This window comes from Hemitrygon akajei, chromosome 9, assembly GCF_048418815.1.
Source record: "Hemitrygon akajei chromosome 9, sHemAka1.3, whole genome shotgun sequence".
Taxonomy (NCBI): domain Eukaryota; kingdom Metazoa; phylum Chordata; class Chondrichthyes; order Myliobatiformes; family Dasyatidae; genus Hemitrygon; species Hemitrygon akajei.
The window spans coordinates 158,296,784-158,313,362 of NC_133132.1; the positions used below are offsets into that span (position 1 = coordinate 158,296,784).

General features: G+C 41.5%; 1 protein-coding gene across 1 annotated transcript; it reads left to right on the forward strand.

The window, feature by feature from the left end:
- The first annotated feature begins 642 nt into the window (after nt 1–642).
- hsdl1 (hydroxysteroid dehydrogenase like 1) lies at nt 643–15,384 on the forward strand. Its single transcript, XM_073057382.1, is given in 5 exon segments — nt 643–811; nt 813–999; nt 4,140–4,585; nt 10,259–10,486; nt 13,619–15,384. Coding segments are annotated over 5 exon segments (951 nt in total). The 5' UTR covers nt 643–778; the 3' UTR covers nt 13,676–15,384.
- The last annotated feature ends 1,195 nt before the right edge of the window (nt 15,385–16,579 follow it).

The following is a 16,579-nucleotide window of genomic DNA, read 5'->3' on the forward strand; positions in this document are numbered from 1 at the left end:
TATATCCTAAGACTTTTGCACAGTACTGTAAATAAAGGTTAGTATTTTTCCAGAATAGAACACAATATTCGACACCTTATTAAAATCTGTGTAAATGACATTTGGACGGTTTTTCAGCCCAATTATTTGAGAGAACCATTTATATTTTAAATGGAACTGTAATAAAAATTTCCGTAACTTTTCAACTGCCTATTGGGTCAAATAAATTAAACAAATCGAAGAACAGTTTTTTAAGGCATTGCACTGAACAGCTAATTTCTGCAAGCTCCTCCTCATCCTTCAGTAGGGACCTTTAGAGGCAGCTGAGGTAAATTTCGTAAGCAGCCGGCAATATTTTGTTTGTTTTTCTGTTCATCTGGCCTGTGAGTTGAATTCATGTGTATTGTATTTCTGTAAAGGCGTGCAATAGCGGCACTTTTGCAGAATCCGGAAAACAAAGCTGCTCAGGCTCAGCCAAAATGCAGTCCTTTTTTTTAAAAAAAAACTGACCCTTTTTGTGATTTTTAAATACACTTTAATAACTACCTTTGTTTGTTTACAGCTTTTAAAAGGAACACAGATTTTGTGAGGATTAATTGGCAATTCGATCTCAAATTGACATTTTTTGAATTGTGTGTTTCTCTGTAAATTGTATTCCCATTCTGAAAGTTTCCTATTGCCAAGCCCTAGAATATTTGGACATGTTGCATTGATGTGAAATTACAAGACTTGTGCTGTGATGGAATGGCCATAGTGTTGCTTTGTCTGTTTAGAACAGAAACTCTCCCTCCTCCATAGTATGGCAGCGGTGGACAGTTTTCAACTACTGTACTGGGCAGGTTGCCAGGACGTGTAATGTCTACGCTGATGCATTAGCTGTTCTGGGAGCATGGTACGTGACAAAGAAAGGTATCCGCTTTGTCTGTGATCTCTACAACATGGTCAGACTCCATTTCATCCCGAGATTGGTGGGCAGGAGATACCTGCTCAAACACTATGGCAAGTGGGCCATGGTAACTGGTAGGATAGTTTTTCTCTGTCTCTAAGTGAATGAAGTTGACCAGATATAATTAAAGTCTGTTCATGCTATGTGCAATGTGCTTCGTTTAGGCAGTTTAAACGGGTTGGCACTGTCTAGATGGGCGAAGGGGCCTGTTTCTGTGCTGCACTTTTCTGTGACTGTACCATGGCTGGATTTGCACAGTGACCACAAATGCAAAGCCCATGAGTCTACAACCAGGACAAGGCTGCCCACTGTATCAGCACCCAGTGCAGCAGGTTGAATATCTGATCACAAACAAGGGAAAGTCTGCAGATGGCTAGAAATCGAAGCAAAGACACACACACACACAACACACAAAGTCAGCGGGCTGGGCAGCTACTATAGAACACACACACACACACCACACACACACGAACACACACACACACACACACACACACACACACACACTCCCACACACCACACACACACACCACACACACACACACACACACACCACACACACACACACACACACACACACAACACACAACCACACACACACACACACACACACACACACACACACACACACACACACACACACACAACACACACACACACACACACACACACACACACACACCACACACACACACACACACACACACACACACACACACCTGGGCAGCTACTATAGAAAAAAGTACAGTCACCGTTTCAGGCCGAGACCTTTCAGCAGGACTGGAGGGAAAAAAAAGCTGAGGAGTAGATTTTAAAGGGGAGGGGAGAGGACAGAAACACAAGGTGATAGTTGAGACTTGAAGGGGGAAGGTTGAAGTAAAGAGCTGGGAAGTTGATTGGTGAAAAGAGCCGTGGAACGAGTTGGGGGGATGGAGCCTCCGTGTCCAGCACATAATTCTCTGAAACTTCCACCAGCTCCAACAGGACCCCACCACCTAGCGCATCTTTCTCTACCCCCCCCCCCCCCCCACTTTCTGCAGGGATCGTTCCTGATGCAACTCTCTTGCCCATTCACCCCCTCCCTCCTGGTGCTTATCCTTGCAAGCAGAACGAGTGCTACACCTCCTCCCTCACTACCGTTCAGGGCCCGGAACAGTCTTCCAGGTGAGGCAACACGTCTGTGGGGGCTCATATACTGCATCTGGTGCTCCCAGTGTGGCGTCCTGTATATTGGTGAGACACAATGTAGATTGGGAGACCACTTTGCTGAGCACCTACTCTCCCACAGAAAAAGCCACCCATTTTAATTCCACCCCCATTTCCCATTCTGATATGTCCATCCATGGCCTCTTCCACTGTTGTGATGAGGCCACACTCAGGTTGGAGGAACAACAACTTGTATTCTGTTTGGGTAGCATCCAACTTGATGGCATGAACGTCGATTTCTCGAACTTCTGGTAATGCCCCTGCCCCCCCCCTTCACCATTCCTCATCCCCTTTTCCCTCTTTCACTTTATCTTCTTGTCCACTTATCACCTCCCTCTAGTGCTTCTCCCCACTTTTCTTTCTTCCAAGGCCTTCTGCCTCTTTCACGATCAACTTCATCCCTCCCCCTTCAGCTTTCACCTATCACCTTGTGTTTCTCTGTCCTCTCCCCCCCACTTTTAGAATTTACTCCTTAGCATTTTTTTCTCCAGGCCTGCCGAAGGGTTTCAGTCTGAAACGTCGGCTGTACTTTTTTTCTATAGATGCTGCCTGGCCTGCTGAGTTCCTCTGGCATTTTGTGTGTGGACATTAAATATCCAATCACTTCAATTTCATCGTAACTGCAGCAGTTTGCTGAGGTTTCACCATCAGAGTCTCTCAACGAACATTGTCAGTAATGTGAAACAGCTCTATGGAGAAGTCCCTTCCCCCCCCCCCCCCCCTTCTCATTCCCTTTCTCCTATTCTCCACTCTCCTCTCCTATCAGATTTCTTCTTCTCCAGCCCTTGACCTTTCCCACCCATCTGGCTTTACCTATCACTTTCCAGCTAGCCGTTTCCTCCCTTTCTTTCAGACCTGTAGGGTCTTGGTGTGAAATGTTGAATATCTATTCATTTCCATAGATGTCGCTCAACCTGCTGAGTTCCACCAGGATTTAGTGTATGTTGCTTTGGATATCCAGCATCTGCAGACTTTCTTGTGTTTATGGAAAGGTCATCAACACTAAGTCACCCCAATTAAAACGTTTGTGGTTAATGGTTACGAGGAGAAGGGGGTTGAGAGGGATAATGAAGTCAGCCATGATGGAATGGCAGAACAGACTTAATAGGCTGAATAACCTAATTCTGCTTTTGTGTCCTATGGCCTTAAAATCCTTGACTCATTTTATAGCATTGTGGATTGAAGTAGTGATGTCTAGACCGGACAACCAAGTGGCCAAGGCAGAATACAGAGCTGCTTGCAGCAGCCTCCAAACTAAACTGAGACAGATGCAGAACAATTGGTGGACTGCCCGAGCAGAATGAACTCGGCACAATGCAGATACAAATTAGTTTTCCCTCCCCTCCCCTCTTCTATTTCTCACACTGGCCTCTTTTCTCACCTGCTTATTACTTCTCACCGGTGCCCCTCCTCCATCCTTTTCTCCTGTGATCCACTCTTTCTTCCTCTCCAGCCCTTTACATTTTCTACTCAACAATATGCATGCTTTCTTGAAAAATATTGGCTGTTGCAACTCAACCAGTGGTGTACTAGTATTTAAAAAGTCACATTTGAGCAATAAAAAAAGTTGTATTTCGAAGAGCATTGTTTATTATGTCGACCACTGTTATCAAAGAATAAATATGCATTCAGAGAGTTCCATTAACACTCCCATTTCCTATGATTACGGATACTTGGTAAAAGTTTGTTATGCAGTAGAATTTTTATCTATACCTGATCTTTTAACTTGCAAGAGTTTTTAATCAACTTTGTTTTATTTAATTTGAAGTTAATACATTCAAAATTACTTCTGTGTAATGTTATGTGACAGGTAACTTTGTATGCCCTCTACAGGAAAAAGTACAGATTAGAATGTATTTTTGAAAAATATTGACTAATAATCGTCAGAATCCTGTCTGTTCTTTTACTAAGTGAAGCCTCAAGCTATGGGTTTTACAGTGTTTCAATCACTCTACAATGGTAACTACTAATATTTGACAGTAGCTGATTTATCTCTTCTTTTGCTTAGGTGCAGCAGATGGGATTGGTAAAGCCTATGCTGAGGAATTGGCTAGGCAAGGAGTTGACCTGATTCTCATTGGCTTTAATCGAAACAAGCTGGAAGCCATGGCCACAGCAATTACAGAAAGGTTTAATGTTGAAACTTATGTCTTAGAAGCTGATTTTACTAAAGGGCGGGGAATTTACCCACCAATTCAAGAAGCTCTGAAGAATAAGGAAATCGGTATTCTGGTGAATAGTGTGGATGTGCCCACTGATTATCCAGAGTTTTTCTTAAATGTTTCTGAGGACAAACTCTGGGATCTCATAAATGTGAATATTGCTGCAGCCAACATGATGATTCACATTGTGCTACCAGGAATGGTACAAAGGAAGAAAGGAGTGATTGTTAATATCTCTTCAGGGTATTGTTGTAAGCCAACACCACAGATGGCTGCATACTCAAGTACTAAGGTAATGTCTCATGACTTCTGCAATTATAATAAGCCCTACAACAATGTTACAGTTCAGTCTGAAGAGCAGGTGCAAATTTCTTTCACTGACTGCAGTCTGTTACTGAGGTTGTAATGGTCTGAATAGTTGAATTTAGTATCAGAGAATGTATACAGTATACAACCTGAAATTCTTACTCTTTGCAGACATCCAAGAAACAGGAAAAAAAAACAAAGTATGAATGACAGAAACATCAGAACCCCATAGCCCACCCCCCATTTGCACCAGAAGAAGCACAAACCTGCCCTCCCCCAAGCATGCGAGCAATAGCAAAGCCCACAAGATACCTTGACCTACAGTTCATCAAAACTACAGTCCATCCAAACACTTCGGTATCTCAGACAGGCTCTCTCTCTCGCTAGTGATGGACAGAAAGATCACTCCTGCAATAACGAGAGTGAGAGGCCAGCAGCTCGCTGTATCAATGTTACAATCTCCTGCATCGCTTATCTGCGTCCACCGACTTAAGAGGATCGACAGGCTCCTACTCACCATCAAAAAGAGAGAGAGAACGTACATGGGCCGCCTGCTGTCTCCATGTTTCATTGGTGACATTGACGAGGAACCAGGTTGTTAACAGGGCCACAACCCAAAGGCATATGTCTTCTAGGCCGCACCTGGAGATAGCAAAATGCCATGCTGCACGACGAGTCTGAGAGCCTACTGGAGAACCATAGTTTGAGCTGTAGCTGTAGATCATGGACTCTGATAGGTTTTTCTTTTCAAAGTCATTGGGATCCTATGAAAAGAAGAATAAGCTGTTTTGCAGATGAACTGGAACTAGTAATCTAGGTCTTCAAAAACATCTGGCACCATCTTTTAATGATCTTGGAACAGAGGTAACCTGAGTTGAACATTACCTATTAGTCCTGTAAATAAGCTCCATTAGCTGGGAAGGTTGTTGGAGGTAAGATGCATCAGTGCTGCTAGAGAGATTGAAAAATGTCATGGAGCAATGATGCAGCTTGGCTGACTATAACCTGCACCAAGATTGGGTCTCATGTGGAAGCTTTGGTTAGGGTCACAGTTTACTTGCTATCACTAATTAAACTCAATTCAGTTTAATGGTCATTTAACCATATATGAATACTCATAAGACTATAATACCAAGGAGCAGAATTAGGCCATTTAGCCCACCAAGTCTGCTCCACCATTCCATCTTGGCCAATCTCGGATCTCACTGAACCCCATACACCCCACCTTCTCGCCATATCCCTTGATATCCTGACTGATCAGGAATCGAATAACTTCTGCCTTAAATATACCCATGGACTTGGCCTCCACCACAGTCTGGGGCAGAACATTCCCCAGATTTGCTACTCTCTGGCTAAAAGTTTTCCTCCTTACCTCTGTTCTAATTTTGAGGCTGTGCCCTCTAGCTCTGGATACCCCAACCATAGGAAACATCCTCTCAATATCTATCCTATCTAGTACTTTTAACATTCGGTAGGTTTCACTGAGATTCACCCCCCCCCCCCCCCCCCCCAACCCCGCATTCTTCAAAATTCCGGTGAGTACAGTGAGAAGCTGCCAAATGCTTCTTGTATGTTAACCCTTTCATCATTCCTGGAATCATCCTCGTGAACCTCCTCCGGACTCTCTCCAATGACAGCACATCCTTTCTGAGATATGGGACGTAAAACCATAGACAATACTCCAAGTGCAGCCCTATTAGTGTATGAATATAGCTAAACGAAACAGCATTACTCCGGGGTCAAGATGCAAATACACATTACCGACAGTCACACACAAGATCACAATTGTGTAATAAGGGTCCCGAGGCCCACCTCCCCCACCCACGACGCAGCCCTCGGCAGAGTGCGATGGCTTGAAGGCCTCACTTTCAGCAGCTGAAAAGCAAGTGATGTCACAGGCTGAGGTCCGGGTCCATTGAGTGCTGCTAAGAAATCTGCAGTCAGCTACAACAGTGCTTGTCTTCTGCCGAGCAACACCCTGGGAAGGCAGCTCCGATTCTGGTCTGGGCACTGTGCCACACCACGCCCAGTGAAGTACAACGGCTTTATCCCCTCAATCCGGGTGGCTGCAAGCGAGGACCCTGCCCTCTCCATCCGCCTCTGCTTGCATCCAATAAATCAGCGAATCAAACTTGTTTGTCCAAAGGGGTCTTTGCGATTGCAAGAAAAGCAACAATGACAGGCACTCGCCATTTAACTGTAAGCCTCCGTCGACTCAGGCAGCAGCACATTGCACATCTCCTTCATTATCTCCGCCAGCGAGCAAGTTGCCGATGGTGTAGACCTGCAGTCCTTTGAGTTCTTAACGTATAACAGGATTTTGCAATCATCAGACATACGCTTAAGTACAACGGTAGCACCTTTTGTTTTGCCCTCAGAGAAGCCGCTGCGGTAAGTTGCAGAAAATTCCTGCAGGCAGCCAAATTTGAGGGGGTTGCTCCATATTTCCCCTTGAGTGACAAAGCCAAAGCACTATGCATGCTAGTTTTTTTTTTAAAGAAAAAAAAACATTAGCTTTATTTGTCACATGTGCATGCTGGTCCTGACTTACCTTGGACCACAGGTGAGGTCTTCATTGGACTGTCTTTGAGTTTGCCTATCCACCTCATGTGGGAGTGGATGATGCCATCATCTACTTGTTGCGGAGAGCTCACTCCTACCTGGATGATGCTGGTGGCATCGTGAGAATCATATTTTTTGATCTCTCTAGTGCCTTCAATACAATCCAACCAATTCTTCTGAGTGGGAAGCTGCAGAGGATGGGTGTAGCCAAATCCACTATCTCCTGGATTACTGACTACCTGACAGATAGGCCCCAGTTTGTACGGCTGGGTAGTTCTCTGTCTGAGATTGTGGTGAGTGACACTGGAGCGCCACGAGGGGACTGTCCTGTCTCCGTTTCTGTTCACACTGGACACCTCAGACTTTCAGTACAAATCTGAGTCTCGTCACTTGCAGAAGTTTTCCGATGACCCTGTAGTGGTTAGTGTATCAGAGATGGTCACTAGTCAAAGTCGGGAGAACTGGTGGACAAGTTTGTGGAGTGGTGAGGGAGGAATCACCTGCTCCTGAATGCTGGAGATCTTTTACAAGTCTGTTGTAGTGAGTGCAGCCTTCTTTGCTGCTTTATATTGGGGGAGTAGCTCGATGCTGGTGGTGCAGAAAGACCAAGTAAACTCATCAGAAAGGCTGGATCCGTCCTTGGCTCCAACCCAGACTCTTGAGTTAGTGTTGGAGAGGTCACTAAACAAACTGTTATCCATCATGGAAAATCTGGCACACCCCCTCCACGACCTACTGAATAAAGGAACAGACCACCCTTTCAATCAGGCTCATTCAGCTCCCCTGTCACAAGGATGGTTACAGAAAATCTTTCCTACCAAATGCAATAAGCATATACAACAGTTCATCTTTGTGTGACAGGAGAACACACATCATAGTACATCAGTCTCTGTTTTATTATTTTGTGCATTACTATTGCACGTTATGCACATTGGTTAATTATTGTATATATTATTAGTTTATATTATTGCTAAATTTATTTTTTAATTTCTTCTTATTATTAAATATACAAAGAAATGTGCCATTTGCATCAACGACAGTCTGAGGATGTGCTGGGCGCATCTGCAAATGTTGCTTTGCTTCTTGTGCCAAGACGGCATGCCCACAACTTACTAACCCTAACTTGTCTGTCTTTGGAAACCGGAGCACCCGAGCAAACCCATGTGGTCATGGGGGGGGGGGGGGGGGGGAGCATGCAGACTTCTTACAGAGAGCCATGGGAATTGAACCCTCATTGTGATTGGTGACACTGTAAACTGTAATGCTAATCGCTACATGTTGTTGCAGCTTCCCACATTTCTGTTGGATGTTTCTTGTTGGTCAGGAGTTGTGATGAGGCTGAGCAAAATATTTCCTTGAAAGATGAGAGAATGGGCCACCTTTTAACATCCACAAACAAAACTTTCGTACCAACTTGCTCCTACTGTACAATACTAACTTCAAAGTTCAAAATAAATTTATTATTAAAGTATGTATATGTCACTGTATACTATCCTGAGATTATTTTCTTGCAGCCATTCAAGGTGGAGCAAACAAATACAACAGAATCAATAAACAATAATGTGCAAAAGACCATCTGTGCAAATACAAAAAAAAAGCATTAAAATATAATACTGAGAACATGAGTTTGTAGAGTTCTTGAAAGTGAGTCCATAGGATGTAGAATCATTTCTGACAATGAGGCCATGGAAAATGTGGATCAATTCCCGCATCTTATGATCCAACTCTTAGAAAAGCTAAATGAATGCTAAAACCCAGCTTCCCTTCAGCGGACCAGCATTGCCTTTAGTCATCTGAGAAAGTGTGTTTGAAGATCATAGCTGGGACAGAAGTCCTCATCTGCTGGAATGCAGTGATCCCTGGCCATCTGTATACTTCTGAGAGCTGGAGGCTTGAAGCAGACAGATCAAAGGACCAGATGAATACCCAGCAGTGATATCTTTTCAAGTCCGTGGTAGGCTGAAGAAATAATATTGAGACTTTTCTGAGGATACACTCCGCAATGAGACTCTAATTACATTTAATCAACTCTGCTGACATGTTTATTCTGGTGTAAAGCATCAGTGTTCCCAGCATGCAAACAATAGCAAAGAATCCAGGGAGAGACCATGGTCTACAGTACATCAAAAACTAACCGTTCGCTCCAAAATTTCGGCATCCCACAGGCTCTCTCTCTCTAACAATGGAGAGACAGATAATGCTCATTTCACAGCGAGACGGGAGACAAGCAGTCACTACTTTGATGTTATGGTCAGTCTGGTCTGAAGCATTGTCTTTTATTTTGAGTTTCCAGACTTGAGCATCGGCAGCAGACCCCTCACCATCTCGAGAAAGAGAGAGCGATCGATCCCAAGAGCTGAGCTCTCTGACAGCCACTTTCACTTGATGTGTGTATCCCCTTTACGCTTCAGTTCGTGACACTGGTGAGAATTTATATCCACGGGGCCGTGCAAGGCTCAGAGGTCGCCTGATTTTAGCCTACACCTGGACATACTGAAACACGGTTGATCAGTGAGCTCCAGGAACGGTAACACACCACTGCACAGAGCCGCAGTTTTTGAGGGCTGCTGTAGATCAAATATCCTGATAGGTTTCCGGCCACCCTGGAAAGGAAAATAGAGACATTAGAATAGGAAGAATTTAACTGTTTCGCTGATGAGCTGGTGCCATCTTTAGCTCCGCCCATATCAGTATAATGTGACTAAAGATACAATTATTTAGTTTTGATGTTGTACAAGGTGTTTATATTTTGCTTTATCTAGATTGTTCTGAGGATTAGCATCACCCATTCATATCTCTTATAATGTAAGTGAAAGTAAATTGGAAATTAGCTGGATTTTGAATACAGTTTGATTGCCCTGAACTACTAACTTATCCAAGAGAGACAGCAGAAACCTGATACAATGGCATGGCAAAGAATTTGCTCTGGTTTAAGGCTGAGAAGGGTTGAAGAAGAACTTACTGCTGAATGAAATGTGCAGAGTTAACTACTTTTCATTGAAATATTTGATGGCAGACAGGTGAATGGAAAGTAGAGAAGGAGATGTAGCTGTAGCAGGAGATTAAAAGGTTGACAATAATCTATTTTAACTTCCAGATGTATTTGGACCATTTAAGCAGAGCTTTGCACCATGAATATGCACCCAAAGGAATCTTTGTTCAGAGCTTATTGCCATTTTCTGTAACAACTAAAGGAAACCGGCATAACGAGGGTCTACATTTCTTCTCCTGGCTAGCACCGTCACCTAACGTTTATGTACGTCATGCAGTTTCAACCCTCGGAATATCCAACAGGACACCAGGATATTGGATGCATTCAATCCAGGTAATTATAATGTAGAAAGTTGCAATTTTTGAGATTTGAAAATGGCATTGAAATACACAAGTTCTTGAATTTCTTTGGCACTTTTCATAACGTTAATACATCTTAAATATTTATCTGGAATGTAATCTGTTCAATCAATAGCCAATCAATGAGAGGTCAATTATGTAGTTATTTGTTAGGAAGGTCTTGCAAACAAATAAAATGGAGAGTGACTCAAAGTTCAAAGTACATTTATTTTTAAAGTGTCTATACATTATATAACTTTGAGATTTGTCTCCTTACAGGTAGCTACAAAATAAAGAAACCAAAGACTCATTAAAATGCATATTAATGAAGGTTTATTGATGTGCATATCTTGACTAGGATGCTGGAAAGCTCCACAATGCTTTCTTCAAATACACAGTAGACACCTTACTCCTCATTTGAAAAGCCGGTGAGGTTTTGCCAGTAGTGAGAACCTATTAAATGTAGTACTAATTTGTTCTGAACTGGAACTTTGTCCATTATTTTCTTAAGCTCCTGGAATGAATGTGCTACTTTGGCTCAGTTATAGCAATGTCTCTTTCTTAATTTCACAGAATTATTAATAGCTAGAATGATGATGGCCATTGCCTGCATTTCTAAAAGAAATGATCCATTTAGGCTGAAGTTCCCTGGAACTAAATAGCCTGTCAAAGAACCATTGCTTTTAAATTAGCGGTGCTTTCATCTCTAGAAAAATATGGCTCAGGCCCACGGCAAAACAATTGAATATAGCCTACCTTGATATTACTAGGGAAATGTTGCATTAACAATGGCATTGTCTCTTGGTGAAATGTTAAATCAAGCTGTATATAAGAACTTTAGATAGGTATTGAAGAGAAGGCTACTCTTGGAATGTCTGACCCCACATTCTTTCCTCAATTATTGAACCTTAAATTAGTAATTTAACCAATCAAAAGGAAGGTGCAAGCTGAGCAGGTACAGCTTATTAGATGTGAAAGCTTTGCTAATAAGCAACATAACTGTTGAAAGTTGATTGTTTCAAGCATGGATTATGCCTAACGATCAGAATAAATAAAACAAATTTTGTTATGGCACTGTGGTGCAGCAGTTAGTGTAATGCTATTACAACTTTAGCAACCTGAGGTCAATTCTTGCCACTGATTGTGAGGAGTTTGTGTATTCTCCCTGTGATCATGTGGGTTTCCTCCTGGTGCTCTGGTTTCCTCCCACATTCTAAAAAACATATGGTTAGTAGGTTAATTGGTCACATGGGTATAATTGGGCAGTGTGGGCTTACTGAACAAGAAGGTCCTGTTACCATGCTGTATCTCTAAATGAACAAATAAAACAAACAAATGAATGATGCTATCAAAATAGATTCAAGTCTCAGCAATGTAATAAGTAATCAGGGGGATAGGGTTAGAAGATTTAAATATCTGATAGGCTTAATGATATAAGGTGGGTAATGAACTAAGATTGTAATACAGAGAAAAAGATAATTATTGAACAACTTGAATACTTACTGTCCAGCACACCACTGGCATTTAGGGCAGCAATGAATGTCCTTCATCTCTGGCAGTGTTCAGGACTTCCTTCATCATGTCAGTCACTTACTCTTAGTTTTCTCTACTGTCAGTCATGCAAGTCCGGGGTGGAGAATCAGGACTCTTCATTGCTGTTTCTGTAACAATTTTGTTTTAGCAGTCAAGGTTGTTAGCCCTGAGCTGAACCCCTAAATCTGGGGGACTGGTGGACCACTTTTCATCTGGCCTTTGATCTGTTTGGCATAGGTGATCCCACCAAGAGCCATAGCATAAAGCCCTGACTCCAGCTAATGTAGGTCTTTGGATCATTGAGGCATGCAAACCTCCAGACCCTTTGTGGTTGTGGTCCTGTTGGAGGGAATAACTGAATAGAGAATTGTTAATGAGTGACTGGTTTGATGTGAGTTGCTGCAGGAGAAAACGTTGGGTTAGCAGGGAGATTTGAGAAGTAATGATAGACTAAAGCCCCCAAGAGAACATCTAATCAAAGGCAATGTCAAAGCACCATGATAAAATAAGTTAATGTACATGAAGGTGAAAATGCTGTACTATTAGAGGTCATACTTCACAAAAAGGAAGATTGCTTTAGTTGTTGGAGATCAGTCATCTCACCCCACTTTATCACTGCAGAAGTTCCTTTGGGCATTCAATATTCTTAAAGCTGCTGTAACACAAAGTCAGAAATGAAAAATTTTCTGATGAATTCACCATTCAATTCTATTTTCAAAGATATTAACACTGCAACAGCAGATCAGAAGCTCGGTGCACTTTGTGACCCCTTTAAAGCATTTCATCAACAAAGCAGATCTTAGAAGTCTGATGGCATACATTCTGCTTCTCTGGATGAGCGCAGGTAATCCATGCAAGAGAAGAGTTTGCTTGATTGGCAGTTTATCCACTGCCTTTAACACTCTCCTCTATCAAAACACTTGTAGTATAAATGTGGTAGCCATGTACTCAGCTTGGCTACCTGGATGGCAAGTTCTAAGCCTACACCCTTGTTGACCAAAATAGAACAATGATTTACTATTGACATGTGTACTGAGATGCACTTTAAAAAAACTTGTGTTTGCATCCTATCCAGGCAGATCATGCCATGCATAAGTACAGGGTAATAAAAGGAAAACGGAATGCAAAATACAAAATGTAGTTTAGCCACTTAAGTGCAATGCAGGTAAACAAAGTGCAAGGGCTGTGAGGAAGTCAATTGGGAAAAGTTGTCAGATTGCTGAATCTTTTGCACATGAAAGGTCTATTCAAAAGTCTGATAACCACAGTATAGAAGTTATCCTTGAATCTGGTGGTACGTATTATCTATGTGATTCACTGGTCTTCCCCAAAGTCATTCTAGACTTCCAGCATGCTTACCTCTTAATTGTTCTCTCAGTTCTGGGGCAGTGAGGAATGAATAATAACTGGGTGAATTATCAAAGCCATTCACATCATATGAAAGAATAAAAGAAATGCCCTAAATTTATTTAGCTGTTGGTATTTTGCTTTGGGGATACAGGGTATCATCAATTGCAAGGAATCCATTCTATGAAACAAAACATAACTTGTACAAAATTATTTTTGTGATTTTTTTTTTTCTTCTTCTTTGCAGTTTTTATTTGCCCAGTACATACCAGAATGGCTGTGGATTTGGGGAACTACTCGATGAACAATAGATCATTTAAATGTGCAACACACAAGTTGTAAACCAAGGACACGCTGGTTCTCAGAAAACTATCTTGATTTACAGTACCACTCACAACCAGGAGTTTGTTTAAACATGAAACAGTTGTTTATCGTTACTGTAAGATATGTATTAAATTTTTGCTCTATTTTGAAATTCGAAGTGACAAACAACATATCACTTTTACACCTTCAAGAGCTTCAGAATGAAAACATTACATGTATTATAATAGTATCATAATTACAGATAATTTGTCAGCTGCTGCCAAGCTAATAGATGCCATGTAAATTAATTGCCTCATCAGTTTAATTCAGCAAATGGGTAAACTATACTGGTTAATATCCTAAATTCAAAATAATATACTTAGGCATAGTAATCCTCCAAATTCTGACTATTCCCTGGTAGAAATAAAAGTTCTACAAGGGAAAATTGCAATGAAGGACCTTTGGTGGGCAGAGTTGGGATAATAATGGGGTGATAATACTCATTAGCAAGGTGTTTTCACCCACAGAACTGCCACTTGCTGGATTTTTTTTTGTTTTTCACACTATTCTTTGTAAACTCTAAACCCAGGGGTTCCCAACCTTTTTTATGCTATGGGCGCCCACTGATGAGTCCATGAACTGCAGTGTAGGAATCCTTGCTAGATACTGTTGTGCATGAAATCCAAGGTCAGCAATTTATGAGGTACTCAAACCACTCCATCTAGCAACAACAATCATTTTGTGGTCCAAGGCATTTGGATCACATTTCTTCCCCATTCTGATGTTTGGACTGAAGGACAACTGAACCTCTTGATCGTGTCTGCATGGTTTTATGCATTGAGTTGCTGCCCCATGATTGACTGATTATATATTTGAATTAACGAGCAGTTATAACTAATAAAGTGGCTACTGTGTGTAACTTTCAAACATTCTTAGATTTTAAACCAGTTGCTTGAAAATGTCAAAATTTACAAATTCAGGTGTCCGCCTATGTTGCTTGTGAAGAAATACTATTTCAAGAACTTTTTGTAAAATGTATATATTTCAGAATTGCCTATTGAGTATCCTCTAAGTATGTTTAAGTATTTGCCATAATTATGTTTTCATAAGGAATGAAATATCTGAAGACATTAGTTATTGGAACATAAAATGGCTGAAGAGTTCACATTTTTCATTGACTGTTTCTTTGGCATTGAATATATTTTATGTATTTAAAATATTTTATATTTAACGTATTTTACCATTTTTGCCAGTCAACTTAATTGTCATTTTGGAAAAGCTTTATTTATGTACCACTGAATGATGTGTGCAAAGTGATATTGTCTTATTCTGTGGTGCTTTTGGCTGGGTTGACTTACATTATTAATATCACATTGGGGAGTAGTGAGCATTTAAAAAGTTTGAATTGTTATAGTTAATATTGGCTGCCTTGAATGAGAAACTTTTCAGTTCATTTGAGGTCGTTCCAGTAGTGATTTTTTTCTTTTAATAACTTTTCACAATGTAGATAAATGTCTGTGTCCCTTCAAATCATATGAAATAGGCAATGATGATGCCTATTATAACCATAATTTGATTTATTGTATGCAGTGTGCAGTTTTTAAAGTTGAATTACTAATTGGAAAATATGTTATTTGTTGGTGTTAAAAAATTTACTGTGGTATTTGTAGCAAAGAATATTCTATTAAAATCTGTATTCTGATTGCACAACTTGGTCCTGTCACAGTTGGTGGTTTTTCACGTGTCAATAAAGAAGTTACAGAAAGGGGCAATGTTATATTTTCAAATTTAAAAATAAATGAACACAAGTACAAGGTGGTAAATGAGGACAATTTTGAGTTCTCTCTGTGCTACTTTGCAGTGGTAGTGGTGTCATCAGTAAAAGTGTATATGATGTTGGAGCTGTACTTAGCCATACAGTCATAGGTGTAAAGTGAACAGAGCAGGATGCTAATCACACATACCTGTGGTGCTCCCGTGCTGATGGAGACTGTAGAGATGGTTTTGCCAATCCAAACTGACTGGAGTCTGCATATGAGGAAACCATCAAGGATCCAATTGCACAAGGGGTTATTGAGGCCCAGCACTTGGAGTTTATTGATTAGTTTTGAGGGGATGATGGTATTAAATGATGAGCTGTAATTGATGAAGAGGATCCTGAGGTATGCACCTTTGCTGTCCAGATGTTGCAGGGTTGTGTATAGAGCCAATGAGGTGGCATCTGCCATGGACTTGTTGCTTCAGTAGGCAAATTGGAGGAACCAGCCCCTCAAAACACTTCATCACTGTGGATGTAAGTGCCACTGGATGATAGTCATTGAGGCAGGTTACTATGTTCTTCTTGGGCACTGGTACGATTGAAACCTGCTTTAAGCAAGTGGATACCAGAGCGAAGAGACTGAATATATTCATGAACACACCAGCCAGTTGGTCAGCACAGGTCTTCAGTACTCAGCCAGGTACTCCATCAGGACTGGATGCTTTCCTTGCATTCACTCTCTTGAACTCCCTGTATCATCTTAAGGTACTGAGACCAAAGGATCATCTGAAGACATAGGGGTGCACAGTGCTTCCTCCCTGTTCTGGTGATTAAAGCAAGCATAGGAGGCATTGAGCTCATCTGGAATCGAAGCTCTGCTGTCCCCTATGTTGCTACATTTAACTTTGTAAGAAGTTATGGCATTCAGGCCCTGCCACAGCTGTTGAGCATCCCTTGTTGATTTTAGTCTAGTCCAGAAACTCCACTTTGTCTTTGAGATGGGTTTCCAAAGATCATACCTGCACCTCTTGTAGCATTCTTGATCTTCAGACTTGAATGCCTCTGAGCTGGCCCTCAGCAAATTCCGGATTTCATGGTCCTACGCTTCTGATGGGAAAACCGTGAACAATTTCATGGGGGCATTCT